Source organism: Oncorhynchus tshawytscha, linkage group LG10, assembly GCF_018296145.1.
Source record: "Oncorhynchus tshawytscha isolate Ot180627B linkage group LG10, Otsh_v2.0, whole genome shotgun sequence".
NCBI lineage: Eukaryota > Metazoa > Chordata > Actinopteri > Salmoniformes > Salmonidae > Oncorhynchus > Oncorhynchus tshawytscha.
This window is the reverse complement of record NC_056438.1, coordinates 81,312,204-81,330,266: the sequence shown is the minus strand read 5'-3', so window position 1 is coordinate 81,330,266 and position 18,063 is coordinate 81,312,204. Positions and strand designations below refer to the sequence as shown.

Genomic DNA, 18,063 nt, shown 5'->3' with positions numbered 1-18,063 from the left:
TGGATGGTATACTGTATATACCAGGTGAAGGGAGTAGGTTTGGATGGTATACTGTATATACCAGGTGAAGGGAGTAGGTTTGGATGGTATACTGTATATACCAGGTGAAGGGAGCAGGTTTGGATGGTATACTGTATATACCAGGTGAAGGGAGTGCATTTTACAGGAGAAAAAAAATGTCTGGCTACACTGAGAAAAGTACAAGTAGCCCCACATCATTCAGAGCGCTGTCTGCTGAGAAAATGCTTGTTTGTGAATGAGTGGAGAAGTGCTACTGAAGCACAAAATGAGTCTGAAACCGAGCAGAAATTACAATAAGAAGCCTCTAAGATCTGCGTTTACAAAACGCAGCAAGAAATGTATTTTGTGTTTTAAAAATGTTCCTGCGTAAAATAACGCAGTTTCTGCATTAACACGACCCCTACGTTGAACTTTCTATCTAGTTTAAGTGGCTGAATTAATAAGGTGATGGGGCATCATGCTACTGTTATCCGTTTACTTCCTTGTTTTTTTCTCCTCTCCGTTCTCTGCTCCTCCGCCCTCTTCTCAGAGCAGGCTTGTTGCCATAGCGACTCGACACACAGCGTGTACACAAGCTGCTCCAGAGCCAGTAAGGTTCTTCCTCCAAAACTTTGTTAATTTGCATAATGTCTCTCGTTCACATTCGCTTGTAAAATGTCCAAAGTCACCAAAAATAACATTCGGTAGCTCATACCTATAGATGTATAACTTTAAGACTGCCTGTCTTTGCAATTCATTTATTTTCCTTTGCGCTCATTTCCATATTTAGCCAGCAGCCTCCATGGAAATTTGCATTACTTGTGCAAATGTTGTTAGCATGGAGAGAAAGACAGGATATAGGGAGAGGTAGACACAGTGAGGGAGGTGTAGATAACTCTTCGTGTTGTTGTTTGTTTAGTGTTTTCCAATTTTCCCAGAAGGGGTTATATTCTATGGATTATTTAATTACATTGAGCTGATTTCTGATGTACTGAACCTCTGAACCTTTTTCCGTAGTGTATTTCTGTATTGTTTTAGTGATTCACTATAATGAAGGCGTAGACTCTCTGGGTCTATGTTTTTGGTTGGACAGGATTCTCAATTTCTTTCTTAGGTTTTTTGCATTCTTCATCAAACCATTTGTCATTGATGTTAATTTTCTTCGGTTGTCTGCTTGATTTGATGGGGAAGCTGAGAGGTCAAATATCCTGTTTAGGTTTTCTCCTGACAAGTTCACACCTTCACTATGACAGTGAAATGTTTTGTCCAGGAAGTTGTCTAAAAGGGATTGAATTTGTTGTTGCCTAATTGTTTTTGGTAGGTTTCAAACTACATTCCTTCCATCTATAGCATTTCTTAATATTACTCAGTTCCTTTGGCTTTGATGCCTCATGATTGTGTATTGCTCTGTTCAAGTAGACTGTGATTTTGCTGTGATCTGATAGGGGTGTCAGTGGGCTGACTGTGGTCTGATAGGGGTGTCAGTGGGCTGACTGTGGTCTGATAGGGGTGTCAGTGGGCTGACTGTGGTCTGATAGGGAGTCAGTGGGCTGACTGTGGTCTGATAGGGGAGTCAGTGGGCTGACTGTGGTCTGATAGGGGTGTCAGTGGGCTGACTGTGGTCTGATAGGGGTGGGCTGACTGTGGTCTGATAGGGGTGTCAGTGGGCTGACTGTGGTCTGATAGGGGTGGGGCTGACTGTGGTCTGATAGGGGTGTCAGTGGGCTGACTGTGGTCTGATAGGGGAGTCAGTGGGCTGACTGTGATCTGATAGGGGTGTCGGTGGGCTGACTGTGATCTGATAGGGGTGTCAGTGGGGTGGGGTGTCAGTGGGCTGACTGTGATCTGATAGGGGTGTCGGTGGGCTGACTGTGGTCTGATAGGGGTGTCAGTGGGCTGACTGTGGTCTGATAGGGTGTCAGTGGGCTGACTGTGGTCTGATAGGGGAGTCAGTGGGCTGACTGTGGTCTGATAGGGGTGTCAGTGGGCTGACTGTGGTCTGATAGGGGTGGGCTGACTGTGGTCTGATAGGGGTGTCAGTGGGCTGACTGTGGTCTGATAGGGGTGTGGGCTGACTGTGGTCTGATAGGGGTGTCAGTGGGCTGACTGTGGTCTGATAGGGGAGTCAGTGGGCTGACTGTGATCTGATAGGGGTGTCGGTGGGCTGACTGTGATCTGATAGGGGTGTTGTTGGGCTGACTGTGATCTGATAGGGGTGTCAGTGGGCTGACTGTGGTCTGATAGGGGTGTCGGTGGGCTGACTGATCTGATAGGGGAGTCAGTGGGCTGACTGTGATCTGATAGGGGTGTCGGTGGGCTGACTGTGATCTGATAGGGGTGTCAGTGGGCTGACTGTGGTCTGATAGGGGTGTCGGTGGGATGACTGTGATCTGATAGGGAGTCAGTGGGCTGACTGTGATCTGATAGGGTGTCGGTGGGCTGACTGTGAACGCTCTGAGAGACTCTGGGTTGAGGTCAGTGATAAAGTAGTCTACAGTACTACTGCCTAGAGATGAGCTATAGGAGGAGTAGGAGTCCCGTAGGAGTCCCCTCGAAGCCTACCATTGACTATGTACATACCCAGCGTGTGACAGAGCTATAGGTGTACCTACCATGAGTCCCCTCGAAGCCTACCATTGACTATGTACATACCCAGCATGCGACAGAGTTATAGGTGTACCTACTATAGGAGTCCCCTCGAAGCCTACCATTGACTATGTACATACCCAGCATGCGACAGAGTTATAGGTGTACCTACCATAGGAGTCCCCTCGAAGCCTACCATTGACTATGTACATACCCAGCATGCGACAGAGCTGCATAAGTTTTTGTTGGTTATGTGGTCATAGTACCAATGTAACAGTTTTGTTTCTGTCCCCCTCCTCGCCCCAACCTGGGCTCGAACCAGGGACCCTCTGCACACATCAACAACTGACACCCTCGAAGCATCGTTACCCATCGCTCCACAACAAGCTGCAGCCCTTGCAGAGCAAAGGGGGAACAACTACTTCAAGGTCACAGAGCGAGTGATGTCACCGATTCAAACGCTATTAGCCGCGCACCCCGCTAACTAGCTTGCCATTTCACACCGGTTACACCTAGGGGGGCATATGGGGGAGGGAATGCTGTCACCTTCAGGCAGGTGTTTGTCCCCGTGTGCTGAGGGTGTCAGGTTCTTGTCCTGTTCTGGTATTTAGGTCGCCACAGACTAGTACCATGTCCCTGAGCCTGGAAATGGTTGATCTCCCCCTCCAGGATGGAGAAGCTGTCTTCATTAAAGTATGGGGATTCTATTAGGGGGATTTAGGTAGCACACAGGAGGACATTTTCTCTGTTGAGATAATTATCTTATTCATTTCTAGCCTGATGTGGGTTAGGTCTGCTCTGTACCCGAGTCCCTTCCCTGTTTCACACCTGGTAGGGACTACCAGCTTGGTAACCTAGAGGGCAACCAGTGGGTCCATCTCCTCTATACCACCCACCTGGGACTACCAGCTCTCTGTAACCTAGAGGACAACCAGTGGTCCATCTCCTCTATACCACCCACCTGGTAGTGTGGTGGATGGGACTACCACCTCTCTGTAACCTAGTGGGTCCATCTCTTCTATACCACCCACCTGGTAGTGTGGTGGATGGAACTACCAGCTCTCTGTAACCTAGAGGACAACCAGTGGGTCCATCTCCTCTATACCACCCACCTGGTAGTGTGGTGGATGGGACTACCACCTCTCTGTAACCTAGAGGACAACCAGTGGGTCCATCTCCTCTATACCATGTTTCTTGTAGGATGACAATGTCTGTATTTCCAATTTCATTGATGAAGTCCAGATTCCTGCTCTTTAGGCCAAAGGCAGATGACCTCTGACCTTGTATATTCCAGAATGAGATAGTAAAATCTTTGTGTTCCATCGTGTCTAGTGTTGTTTTCATGTGGTTTAGGCCCAGACCATCACAGTCGGTGTGAGCAGAGCATGTTGAGTATCTGATACATACCTCGTAGATACATACCTGAGAAAGTCTCTCAATTTAGCATACTTAATGGTCTTCTGATGGTTGATGAGCTCCTCATTGTATTCAAGGTGGTTAGGCTTATGCCCCCAGAGCATTCATACCTGGCCCAGTGGGGAATCAACAAGCAGTTCCCAGAGCATTCCTACCTGGCCCAGTGGGGAATCTACAAGCAGTTCCCAGAGCATTCTCACCTGGCCCAGTGGGGAATCAACAAGCAGTTCCCAGAGCATTCTCACCTGGTCCAGTGGGGAATCAACAAGCAGTTCCCAGAGCATTCCTACCTGGCCCAGTGGGAATCAACAAGCAGTTCCCAGAGCATTCTCACCTGGCCCAGTGGGGAATCAACAAGCAGTTCCCAGAGCATTCTCACCTGGCCCAGTGGGGAATCAACAAGCAGTTCCCAGAGCATTCTCATCTGGCCCAGTGGGAATCAACAAGCAGTTCCCAGAGCATTCCCCCTGGCCCAGTGGGGAATCAACAAGCAGTTCCCAGAGCATTCTCACCTGGCCCAGTGGGAATCAACAAGCAGCTCCCAGAGCATTCTCACCTGGCCCAGTGGGGAATCAACAAGCAGTTCCCAGAGCATTCTCACCTGGCCCAGTGGGGAATCAACAAGCAGTTCCCAGAGCATTCTCACCTGGCCCAGTGGGGAATCAACAAGCAGTTCCCAGAGCATTCTCACCTGGCCCAGTGGGGAATCAACAAGCAGTTCCCAGAGCATTTCTCACCTGGCCCAGTGGGGAATCAACAAGCAGTTCCCAGAGCATTTCTCACCTGGCCCAGTGGGGAATCAACAAGCAGTTCCCAGAGCATTCTCACCTGGCCCAGTGGGGAATCAACAAGCAGTTCCCAGAGCATTCTCACCTGGCCCAGTGGGGAATCAACAAGCAGTTCCCAGAGCATTCCCACCTGGCCCAGTGGGGAATCAACAAGCAGTTCCCAGAGCATTCTCACCTGGCCCAGTGGGGAATCAACAAGCAGTTCCCAGAGCATTCTCACCTGGCCCAGTGGGGAATCAACAAGCAGTCTGTACTTCACAGAGCCTTGGAAGTTACCGTTTTCTTTTTCAATCACTTTGGTACAATTTTCACAAGCATGTCGTTCAGCACAAAATCAAAAACAGATCAGAGTGGCTCATGTTTCAAAACTCTAAAGCACATTTTCAATTGACTGAGTCACAGAAAACAAATTCACAAAGTCACTTGTTCACTGCACCAAATCACTTTCAATTAGGATACAAATTCGATCTAATTAATCTAATAGTTAACGTATATAGTTTGATAACTGCTCAACCTAAATTACATAGTGCCTAGTTAACGAATATAGTTTGATAACTGCTCAACCTAAATTACATAGTGCCTAGTTAACGTATATAGTTTGATAACTGCTGAACCTTGTAAATGTCTTATTTTACTCCTCATGAATATGTAAATATGGCATCTATTCATGTTTATACCTTACATTTCAGTCAGTTAGAAGAGGCTCTTATCCAGAGTGACTGACAGAATCAGTTACGGTGAACTGCCTTGCTCCAGGAAACCAAATTAATGGAGTAGGTTTGGGTGGTATACTGTATATACCAGGTGAAGGGAGTAGGTTTGGGTGGTATACTGTATATACCAGGTGAAGGGAGCAGGTTTGGGTCGTCGACTTGTGACTGTCGTGATGGTACATCTTGTGATTTCTTTCTTAATATTTGAATCCCTTCATACTTACTATGTCGAGCAAAAAAAGAAAGTGGTCGGACGAATATGTAAAATATGGATTAACATGTATAACGGAACGTGATGGGAGTCAGCGTCCTAACTGCATGATTTGCAATGCCAAGTTGAGCAATTCTAGTCCGGCAAAACTAAGAGAACACTTCATTAAGCTGCATGGAGATTGAAAATACAAGAACACAACGCTCGCTGAATTCAAGGTGAAGAGAGCCAGATTCGATGAAAAGGCTACTCTGCCTGTTCTCGGCTTTGTACCCATCAACAAACTGATCCTCACAGCATCGTACGAAGTTGCTTACCTGATCGCAAAGCAGAGCAAACCGCACACCATTGGTGAAACACTCATAAAACCAGCTGTGTTGAAGATGGCGAAAACAATGCTGGGAAAAGAGGCTGAAGTTAAGTTATCCCAAATGACACCGTCAGCGACAGAATAGGGGACATGAGCAAAGACATCTTGGCTCAAGTAGTTGCAGATCTGATTTCAAGCCCGGCAAAATTCAGCCTTCAACTCGACGAGACCACAGACGTTTCCAATCTAAGCCAGTTTGCTGTATTCGTGCGCTATGTGAAAGACGACGTGATAAAGGAAGATTTTTTTTAATTTTGTAAGCCTCTTAAAACAACAACTAAGGCAGCCGATGTGAAGAAACTTGTGGATGACTTCTTCAAAGCCAACAATCTTTTGTGGGATATGGTTTCTGCAGTTTGTTCAGACGGAGCTCCAGTCATGCTGGGAAGAAAGTCTGGTTTTGGTGCGCTAGTGAAAGCCGATGCACCACACATCATTGTTACGCATTGTATTCTGCACAGGCATGCGTTGGCAACAAAACCTTGCCTCCAAAACTGGCAGAAGTATTAAAAATTGTAGTGGAATGCGTGAACTATGTGCAAACTAGTGCTCTGAGGCTCCGCATCTTCAGTGATCTGTGTGAAGAAATGGGCTCTGAATTCGATGTACTTCTGTACCATTCCAACATTCGGTGGTTATCCCGGGGACAGGTGCCGAATCGTGTTTTTGCCGTGCGTGTGGAATTAGCCCTGTTTTTGCAAGAGCACCAACATTGTCATGCAGATTGCTTCAAAAATTCTGAGTTCATTCTCATTTTAGCATGCATGGCTGATATCTTCGCAGCTCATCTCAATCAAAAGATGCAGGGCGGTGGAGTCAACATCATCGAAGCGGAGGAAAACCTGAAGGCTTTTCAAAAAGAGCTACCGTTATGGAAACGACGAACAGAACGATAACTTCGCAAACTTTCCCCTGCTGGACGACTGTGTAAGTAAGATCGAAGATGTATCTGGAATCGGAGACATTTCTGTACCCGCGGAACTGAAGAAAGCAACTTAGATGAGCTTGCAAAGTCTCTCGACTTCCCTACAAGAGAGTCCTTTTTGAGGATGCTGGACATAAAAACGAAGAAAAGGAACAGGCTGTTGTGAAAATGACATGAGTGTCACTTGCCAAGGTGAAGCCGTGCATTTCTGAACTGGTCTCTGAAAGGCAACAGCAGAAGTCACACTGATTTTCAGTAAATATTCATTATTATGTTTTTGTTTTTGTGTGAATAATGTTTTGATGATTTTGTTCTTTGAACACAGTGATGTTGATGCACGGTTCATTTTGTGCACCAGTGAAATATATACCTATGTTTTGAATTTGAAAAAAAATCACATTTGATTTTTCCAATTAAGAAGGGTTTGGTGATTAAACTAGTGGGGTTCAGTACCTCCAACAAGGTTAAGAACCACTGCTCTGAACTATTATATTAGAGATTACAGTTGATCCAGGACCAGGATTGTGTCTCTCTCTGCTACCAGCTCTCCTTTCTGTCCTGAATATTCAGTTCTGGTCCTTGGTCTTTCACAAAGCAGAGAGCTGTTATTTCTCCTTTATTTAACCAGGTAGACCAGATCACCTTTATTTAACCAGGTAGACCAGATCACCTTTATTTAACCAGGTAGACCAGATCACCTTTATTTAACCAGGTAGACCAGATCACCTTTATTTAACCAGGTAGACCAGATCACCTTTATTTAACCAGGTAGACCAGATCACCTTTATTTAACCAGGTAGACCAGTTGAGAACACCTTTATTTAACCAGGTAGACCAGATCACCTTTATTTAACCAGGTAGACCAGTTGAGAACACCTTTATTTAACCAGGTAGACCAGTTCACCTTTATTTAACCAGGTAGACCAGTTGAGAACACCTTTATTTAACCAGGTAGACCAGTTGAGAACACCTTTATTTAACCAGGTAGACCAGTTGAGAACACCTTTATTTAACCAGGTAGGCCAGTTGAGAACACCTTTATTTAACCAGGTAGACCAGCTGAGAACACCTTTATTTACCCAGGTAGGCCAGTTGAGAACACCTTTATTTAACCAGGTAGACCAGTTGAGAACACCTTTATTTAACCAGGTAGACCAGTTGAGAACACCTTTATTTAACCAGGTAGGCCAGTTGAGAACACCTTTATTTAACCAGGTAGACCAGTTGAGAACACCTTTATTTACCCAGGTAGGCCAGTTGAGAACACCTTTATTTACCCAGGTAGGCCAGTTGAGAACACCTTTATTTACCCAGGTAGACCAGTTGAGAACACCTTTATTTACCCAGGTAGGCCAGTTGAGAACACCTTTATTTAACCAGGTAGACCAGTTGAGATCACCTTTATTTAACCAGGTAGACCAGCTGAGAACACCTTTATTTAACCAGGTAGACCAGTTGAGAACACCTTTATTTAACCAGGTAGACCAGTTGAGAACACCTTTATTTAACCAGGTAGACCAGTTGAGAACACCTTTATTTAACCAGGTAGGCCAGTTGAGAACACCTTTATTTAACCAGGTAGACCAGTTGAGAACACCTTTATTTACCCAGGTAGGCCAGTTGAGAACACCTTTATTTACCCAGGTAGGCCAGTTGAGAACACCTTTATTTACCCAGGTAGACCAGTTGAGAACACCTTTATTTACCCAGGTAGGCCAGTTGAGAACACCTTTATTTAACCAGGTAGACCAGTTGAGATCACCTTTATTTAACCAGGTAGACCAGTTGAGAACACCTTTATTTAACCAGGTAGACCAGTTGAGAACAAGGTCTCATTTACAACTGAGACCTGGCCAAGATAAAGCAAAGCTGTGCGACACAAACAACACAGTTACACATGGAGTAAACAAACGTACAGTCAATAACACAATAGGAAAGCTTCTCCTGTGCTTTCATTTTGAAGATTAAAACAAACAATGGTTACAGTACGTCTCCTTGGCAGAAAACAATACAATCATGTCAGACTAGCGTATGTTAAACTACAATTTCCATGGAAAGATCTCAGGTTTATTTGGCTCAATAGTAGAAGGTTACATGAATGATGCATCAAATGTAATCATGATCTGCCTAAGAACAGGTCTGTATTGAGGAATGTAATCATGATCTGCCTAAGAACAGATCTGTATTGAGGAATGTAATCATGATCTGCCTAAGAACAGGTCTGTATTGAGGGATGTAATCATGATCTGCCTAAGAACAGGTCTGTATTGAGGGATGTAATCATGATCTGCCTAAGAACAGGTCTGTATTGAGGAATGTAATCATGATCTGCCTAAGAACAGGTCTGTATTGAGGGATGTAATCATGATCTGCCTAAGAACAGGTCTGTATTGAGGAATGTAATCATGATCTGCCTAAGAACAGATCTGTATTGAGGGATGTAATCATGATCTGCCTAAGAACAGGTCTGTATTGAGGGATGTAATCATGATCTGCCTAAGAACAGATCTGTATTGAGGGATGTAATCATGATCTGCCTAAGAACAGGTCTGTATTGAGGGATGTAATCATGATCTGCCTAAGAACAGGTCTGTATTGAGGAACGTAATCATGATCTGCCTAAGAACAGGTCTGCATTGAGGAATGTAATCATGATCTGCCTAAGAACAGATCTGTATTGAGGAATGTAATCATGATCTGCCTAAGAACAGATCTGTATTGAGGGATGTAATCATGATCTGCCTAAGAACAGGTCTGTATTGAGGAATGTAATCATGAAATATAAACTAATTAATATATGAAAACATAATGATACAGTTTAGATTAAAAACATGGATTTTAATAATATACACATCACTACTTTAATTATCATCAGTGGTGTAAAGTACTTTAGTAAAAAATACTTTAAAATACTACTTAAGTTGTTTTATGGGATCCCTGTAGCTTACTTTACTGTTTATATTTTTGACAACTTTGAATTTTACTTCACTATATTCCTAAAGAAAACAATGTACTTTTTACTCCATACATTTTCCCTGACACACAAAAGTACTCATTACATTTTGACAGGAAAATAGTCAAATTCAGGAAAACATCCCTGGTCATCCCTACTGCCTCTGATCTGGAGGACTCACTAAACAGAGAACATCCCTACTGCCTCTGATCTGGAGGACTCACTAAACAGAGAACATCCCTACTGCCTCTGATCTGGAGGACTCACTAAACAGAGAACATCCCTACTGCCTCTGATCTGGTGGACTCACTAAACAGAGAACATCTCTACTGCCTCTGATCTGGAGGACTCACTAAACAGAGAACATCCCTACTGCCTCTGATCTGGAGGACTCACTAAACAGAGAACATCCCTACTGCCTCTGATCTGGAGGACTCACTAAACAGAGAACATCCCTACTGCCTCTGATCTGGTGGACTCACTAAACACAAATGCATAGTTTGTAAATGTTGTCTGAGTGTTGGAGTGTGCCCCTGGCTATCTGTAAATGTTGTCTGAGTGTTGGAGTGTGCCCCTGGCGATCCATACATTTTCAAAACAAGAAAATGGTGCCGTCTGCTTTGCTTAACGTGAGAAATTTGAAACGATTTACACTTTTACTTTTGATACTAAAGTACATTTAGAATCAAATCTTTTTAGACTTCAGTACTATTTTCCTGGGTGACATTCACCTTTTGAGTAACTTTCTATATTTTATAAAATTAAGGTATCTTTTTTTTATTTTACTTAAATATGACAACTGGGCATTTTTTCAATTGTCATAGATATCATCCACCTCCATGGCTTCGACCCCTGTGGCTTCGACCCCTGTGGCGTCGACCCCTGTGACGTCGACCCCTGTGGCTTCGACCCCTGTGGCTTCGACCCCTGTGGCTTCGACCCCTGTGGCTTCGACCCCTGTGGCGTCGACCCCTGTGGCTTCGACCCCTGTGGCTTCGACCCCTGTGGCGTCGACCCCTGTGGCGTCGACCCCTGTGGCGTCGACCCCTGTGGCTTTGACCCCTGTGGCTTTATCAAAGAGGAACTGGTGGAAGGTTCTCTGCTCTCCCTGATCTGTAGCCGAAGAGTTACTGTTGACCGGCAGCTTCTCCTGAAATGCCTTGACCAGGCTGGCATTATCAGACTGTGCCTTGACTCTTTCCATCACTACGTCTAATTTCATACTCCTCTGGCTCAGGAATCCCTGTAGCACATCAACCCTTTTCCTACGCACCACTTGAATGATGATCTCCTCAAGTATGCCTGACAGGGGAATGGCATACTCTATGACACTCTGGGTTTTCCCTCTTTTACCCTGGTAGGAATAGCCTGCTGTATGCATAGCGATCAGCTGGCAGTACTCATTGAAGACTGGAGAGCCAGAGGCACCGTGGAAGAAACAGGTGTCATAGGTAATCTTTTCTGTGTCCCTCGGTAGATGTGTGCCGATGTCCCATTTCTCCTCAAAATATCTGTTGTTTATGACATATAAGAATTCCTCATTTTCTCTTACATGTTTTTCTACAGCTTGTGTACGATCTCCATGTTGAATGATAAAGCAGGGGTCTGTCTTTTTCACCCCGCCCTCGGTGGCCGATGATGCAGATTCCACCCTCTAGAGACGGAAAGCTGAAGCTGTCAAGCAAGCTTGAAGGCAAGGTGATGTCAGGATCTGAGCTAAGCTCCAGCAAAGCAAAGTCAACACAACCCGAATCAACTTTTCCATAGGCTACAACCTCACTTTGCACTGGTATCTGCTGCGTTCTCTCATCCAGGTCTTCAAAGTCAAACGTGACTGTTACCGATTGTTGCAGCTTGTTAGTTATCGGCTCATAGATTTGATGGACAACATGGGCGTTTGTAAGGATTAACTTTTCAAACAGAAGGAAGCCAGTTCCTTGTGCATTCCCTTCAATTCTCACCTGACAAACAGAAGCACTCAGCTCTATTAGTCTCTTCACTTTCTTCACCTCTTGGAAGCTCTGTGTTTTCTTTCCAAACTCTTCTCTCAAGAATTGTTGCACATCTGAAGGCTTTTTCAAATTCTCTCTCTCTTTCAAGTGATCTACCAAACCTGCATATTGGGAACGCAGGATGCTTAGGATCTCTTTAGAGTTTGGAATCTTTTGCCTTTTTTGCTTCACTACCAGAGAACTACCATCTTTTCCTGCCTCTTTTGACTGCAACTGTGTTTTAACTGTGTCTGTTGTGGTAGGCTTCTGAGGAGAGAGAGCTGCTTCCAATGTTACACCAGAGGGGACGGACAGCTCTTCAGTTGGTGTGTTGTCCCAATCCTCAAGACTATCTGGCTGTGGCTGAGATACACGACCGATACGTTTCACCTTCACAATCAACATTTCACCTTTACGACCTTGATAACTTTTCCCATCAAGACCATCAACTAGCTGGGACATCTCTGTGTCGACACTGGTCTCTGGCTCAGAAAGAACAAAGCCTGTTTTCAAGACGGTTTTGTCAAATCGCCCATCTCTCCTCAAGGCTTGCTTCACCCTTTCCCCTTTGTATCCGTACACACAAACATACTTCACTTTATTCCTTAGCTCTGGGTTTTTCATTGCTTTCGTTTTAATATTTTGTCCACCCTCAGTTTCAACACAGAAAGTCATCAACTTGTCAGGTTGTATTTTTGGTGTGTTACTCTGTTTGTAAAGGCCCTGGGTATCTGAAGAACCACCGTTTAGAACTCTGATGAAGCTGACTGTCAGTAGCTCATCGTTATCAATTAAATGACAGGGGAAATGTGTACTGACAGCTGCCCGTGGTTCTTTCTCTCTTTGGATGACTATTTCCATCCCCTGTCTTGTCTTTGTCGTATTCTTGAACTCCGTGCTTGTTCGCAGTGCATCCAGGACCGTTCCATGAGTATGGCAAGTAACTCTGAGTTGTTGGTATCCGAAGCGGTATCGGAAAGAATGGCTTTCATCGTGTGCTTCTTTCTGTGACAGAAGAGATGTAAGTGTTAAGGCTCAGGGGATTAGAACCACAGTCTCCCTCTCAGGAAACCAATGTCAACCATTAGGCCAAGAGGAAATTCCCCCGTGGTCCGAGAGTGACACCGAGTTTAAGACGCAGGAAGAGAGTGACTCCGCCTCACCTCCGCTACATCAGCTTGTAAAATAGAAGACTATATTAAAAAGAACTCATAATTTACTATTATTAATAAACAGACAAATAAATTGGAAAAGCTAAACAGTACCAACTAAAGCAAATACAGGCAGATGAATGCATGTCTAACCTTGATATGAGGATCCTGAGATTGGCTAGATGTTCCTGGCTGGTTGCACAAGGATTTACCCTGATGAGTCTGTAATGGATGAGTTACAACATATACATCAACTACAATTACAAGAAAAGTGTCATTTTTCATCCAAACAAATTGTGTGACTTGCTTCAGCTGTCTTTGTACGTTAGTGGAATCATTTCTGAAGTTTAAATTGTTGGAGACTAATGTTGAAAAGTTGGGGCTAGTATTAGAGGTCGACCGATTAATGGAATGGCCGATTTCAAGTTTTCATAACAATCGGAAATCGGTATTTTTGGACACTGATTTGGGCCATTTATTTTTTTACACCTATATTTAATATTTATTTAACGAGGCAAGTCAGTTAAGAACACATTCTTATTTTCAATTACTGCCTAGGAACAGTGGGTTAACTGCCTTGTTCAGGGGCAGAACGACAGATTTTCATCTTGTCATCTCGGGGACCAATCTTGCAACCTTACAGTTATCTAGTACAACGCAATAACGACCTGCCTCTCGTTGCACTCCACAAGGAGACTGCCTGTTACTCGAATGCAGTAAGCCAAGGTGAATTGCTAGCTAGCATTAAACTTACTTTATAAAAAACAATCAATCATTCATAATCACTAGTTAACTACACATGGTTGATGATATTATTAGATATTATCTAGCGTGTCCTGCGTTGCATATAATCTGACTAAGCATACAAGTATCTAAGTATCTGACTGAGCGGTGGTAGGCAGAACCAGGCTTGTAAACATTCATTCAAACAGCACTGTCGTGCGTTTTGCCAGCAGCTCTTCGTTGTGCGTCAAGCATTGCGCTGTTTATGACTTCAAGCCTATCAACTCCCGAGATGAGGCTGGTGTAACCGATGTGAAATGGCTAGCTAGTTAGCGCGCGCTAATAGCGTTACAAACGTCACTCGCTCTGAGCCTTCTAGTAGTTGTTCCCCTTGCTCTGCATGGGTAACGCTGCTTCGATGGTGGCTGTTGTCGTTGTGTTCCTGGTTCGAGCCCAGGGAGGAGCGAGAAGAGGGACTGAAGCTATACTGTTACACTGGCAATACTAAAGTGCCTATAAGAACATCCAATAGTCAAAGGTAATGAAATACAAATGGTATAGAGAGAAATAGTCCTATAATTCCTATAATAACTACAACCTAAAACTTCTTACCTGGGAATATTGAAGACTCATGTTAAAAGGAACCACCAGCTTTCATATGTTCTCATGTTCTGAGCAAGGAACTGAAACGTTAGCTTTTTTACATGGCACATATTGCACTTTTACTTTCTTCTCCAACACTTTGTTTTTGCATTATTTAAACCAAATTGAACATGTTTCATTATTTATTTTAGGCTAAATTGATTTTATTGATGTATTATATTAAGTTAAAATAAGTGTTCATTCAGTATTGTTGTAATTGTCGTTATTACAAATAAATAAATAAATAAAAATCACCCGATTAATCGGTATCCGCTTTTTTGGTCCTCCAATAATCGGTATCAGCGTTGAAAAATCATAATCGGTCGACCTCTAGCTAGTATAGTAGTGACTGTATTATAAATAATGGTGGTATTAGTAGTAGTGGTGGTGGTAGTAGTTTTTTTAATTTTACCTTTATTTAACTAGGCAAGTCAGTAAAGAACAAATTCTTATTTTCAATGATGGCCTAGGAACAGTGGGTTAACTGCCTGTTCAGGGACAGAACGACATTTGTACCTTGTCAGCTCGGGGGTTTGAACTTGCAACCTTCCGGCTCTAACCACTAGGCTACCCTGCCGCCCCGTAGTAATGGTGGTAGTAGTAGTAGTAGTAATGGTAGTAGTAGTAATGGTGGTAGTAGTAGTAGTAGTGGTAGTTGTAGTGGTGGTGGTAGTAGTAGTTGTAGTGGTGGTGGTGGTTGTAGTGGTGGTGGTGGTAGTAGTTGTAGTAGTGGTGGTAGTAGTTGTAGTAGTGGTGGTAGTAGTAGTGGTGGTAGTAGTAGTGGTGGTAGTAGTAGTTGTAGTGGTGGTGGTAGTAGTAGTTGTGGTGGTAGTAGTAGTAGTTGTGGTGGTAGTAGTAGTTGTGGTGGTGGTAGTGGTGGTGGTAGTAGTAGTGGTGGTGGTAGTAGTGGTGGTGGTAGTAGTGGTAGTAGTGGTGGTGGTAGTAGTAGTTGTAGTGGTGATGGTGATGGTAGTAGTAGTTGTAGTGGTGGTGGTAGTAGTAGTTGTGATGGTAGTAGTAGTTGTAGTGGTGATGGTAGTAGTAGTTGTAGTGGTGGTGGTAGTAGTAGTGGTGATGGTAGTAGTAGTGGTGATGGTAGTAGTAGTGGTGATGGTAGTAGTAGTGGTGATGGTAGTAGTAGTGGTGATGGTAGTTGTAGTGGTGATGGTAGTTGTAGTGGTGATAGTGGTGATAGTGGTAGTAGTGATAGTGGTGATAGTGGTAGTAGTGATAGTGGTGATAGTGGTAGTAGTTGTAGTAGTTGTAGTGGTGATGGTAGTAGTAGTTGTAGTGGTGATGGTAGTAGTAGTGGTGATGGTAGTGGTGATGGTAGTTGTAGTGGTGATGGTAGTCGTAGTGGTGATGGTAGTAGTAGTTGTAGTGGTGATGGTAGTAGTAGTAGTGGTGATGGTAGTAGTAGTAGTGGTGATGGTAGTAGTAGTGGTAGTCGTAGTGGTGATGGTAGTCGTAGTGGTGATGGTAGTTGTAGTGGTGATGGTAGTTGTAGTGGTGATGGTAGTAGTAGTGGTAGTTGTAGTGGTGATGGTAGTTGTAGTGGTGATGGTAGTTGTAGTGGTGATGGTAGTTGTAGTGGTGATGGTAGTTGTAGTGGTGATGGTAGTAGTAGTTGTAGTGGTGATGGTAGTAGTAGTTGTAGTGGTGATGGTAGTAGTAGTTGTAGTGGTGATGGTAGTAGTAGTTGTAGTGGTGATGGTAGTAGTAGTTGTAGTGGTGATGGTAGTAGTAGTTGTAGTGGTGATGGTAGTAGTAGTTGTAGTGGTGATGGTAGTAGTAGTTGTAGTGGTGATGGTAGTAGTAGTTGTAGTGGTGATGGTAGTAGTAGTTGTAGTGGTGATGGTAGTAGTAGTTGTAGTGGTGAGAGTGGTAGTAGTTGTAGTGGTGATAGTGGTAGTAGTTGTAGTGGTGATAGTGGTAGTGGTAGTAGTTGTAGTGGCGATAGTGGTAGTAGTTGTAGTGGTGATAGTGGTGATAGTGGTAGTAGTTGTAGTGGTGATAGTGGTAGTAGTGGTAATGGTAGTAGTAGTTGTAGTGGTGATGGTAGTAGTAGTGGTGATGGTAGTGGTGATGGTAGTTGTAGTGGTGATGGTAGTTGTAGTGGTGATGGTAGTAGTAGTAATGGTAGTAGTAGTTGTAGTGGTGATGGTAGTAGTAGTGGTGATGGTAGTGGTGATGGTAGTTGTAGTGGTGATGGTAGTCGTAGTGGTGATGGTAGTAGTAGTTGTAGTGGTGATGGTAGTAGAAGTGGTGATGGTAGTAGTAGTGGTGATGGTAGTGGTGATGGTAGTCGTAGTGGTGATGGTAGTCGTAGTGGTGATGGTAGTAGTAGTTGTAGTGGTGATGGTAGTAGTAGTTGTAGTGGTAGTAGTAGTTGTAATGGTAGTAGTAGTTGTAGTGGTGATGGTAGTAGTAGTTGTAATGGTAGTAGTAGTTGTAGTGGTGATGGTAGTTGTAGTGGTGATGGTAGTTGTAGTGGTGATGGTAGTTGTAATGGTAGTTGTAGTGGTAGTAGTAGTTGTAGTGGTGATGGTAGTAGTAGTTGTAGTGGTGATAGTGGTAGTAGTTGTAGTGGTGATAGTGGTAGTGGTGATAGTGGTAGTAGTTGTAGTGGTGATAGTGGTAGTAGTTGTAGTGGTGATAGTGGTAGTAGTTATAGTGGTAGTAGTTGTAGTGGTGAAGTGGTAGTAGTTGTAGTGGTGAAGTGGTAGTAGTTGTAGTGGTGAAGTGGTAGTAGTTGTAGTGGTGAAGTGGTAGTAGTTGTAGTGGTGAAGTGGTAGTAGTTGTAGTGGTGAGAGTGGTGAGTGGTAGTAGTTGTAGTGGTGAAGTGGTAGTAGTTGTAGTGGTGAAGTGGTAGTAGTTGTAGTGGTGAGAGTGGTAGTAGTTGTAGTGGTGAGTGGTAGTAGTTGTAGTGGTGAAGTGGTAGTAGTTGTAGTGGTGAGAGTGGTAGTAGTTGTAGTGGTGAGTGGTGAGTGGTAGTAGTTGTAGTGGTGAAGTGGTAGTAGTTGTAGTGGTGAAAGTGGTAGTAGTTGTAGTGGTGAAAGTGGTAGTAGTTGTAGTGGTGATAGTAGTAGTAGTTGTAGTGGTGAAGTGGTAGTAGTTGTAGTGGTGAGAGTGGTAGTAGTTGTAGTGGTGAGAGTGGTAGTAGTTGTAGTGGTGAGAGTGGTAGTAGTTGTAGTGGTGAGAGTGGTAGTAGTTGTAGTGGTGATAGTGGTAGTAGTTGTAGTGGTGATAGTGGTAGTGGTAGTAGTGGTGATAGTGGTAGTGGTAGTAGTTGTAGTGGCGATAGTGGTAGTAGTTGTAGTGGTGATAGTGGTGATAGTGGTAGTAGTTGTAGTGGTGATAGTGGTAGTAGTTGTAGTGGTGATGGTAGTTGTAGTGGTGATGGTAGTAGTAGTTGTAGTGGTGATGGTAGTAGTAGTGGTAGTGGTGATGGTAGTAGTAGTGGTGATGGTAGTAGTAGTGGTGATGGTAGTGGTGATGGTAGTTGTAGTGGTGATGGTAGTTGATAGTGGTGATGGTAGTAGTAGTGGTGATGGTAGTAGTAGTGGTGATGGTAGTGGTGATGGTAGTAGTAGT

At 43.9% G+C, this 18,063-nt stretch overlaps 2 protein-coding genes across 2 annotated transcripts; both read right to left on the bottom strand.

The window, feature by feature from the left end:
- Window positions 1-10,513: 10,513 nt before the first annotated feature.
- Window positions 10,514-11,592, bottom strand: LOC121847661 (ankyrin repeat domain-containing protein 24-like; the record flags this gene model as incomplete). The annotated part of the gene is made up of 1 exon (XM_042329608.1): window positions 10,514-11,592. A coding segment is annotated over one exon (819 nt), but the record flags the coding sequence as incomplete, so codon positions are not given.
- Window position 11,593: 1 nt separating this feature from the next.
- LOC121847660 (serine protease FAM111A-like) lies at window positions 11,594-13,554 on the bottom strand (the record flags this gene model as incomplete). The annotated part of the gene is made up of 2 exons (XM_042329607.1): window positions 13,258-13,554; window positions 11,594-12,958 (listed from the first exon to the last, which is right to left on the bottom strand). Coding segments are annotated over exons 1-2 (1,497 nt in total), but the record flags the coding sequence as incomplete, so codon positions are not given.
- Between the last annotated feature and the right edge of the window lie 4,509 nt (window positions 13,555-18,063).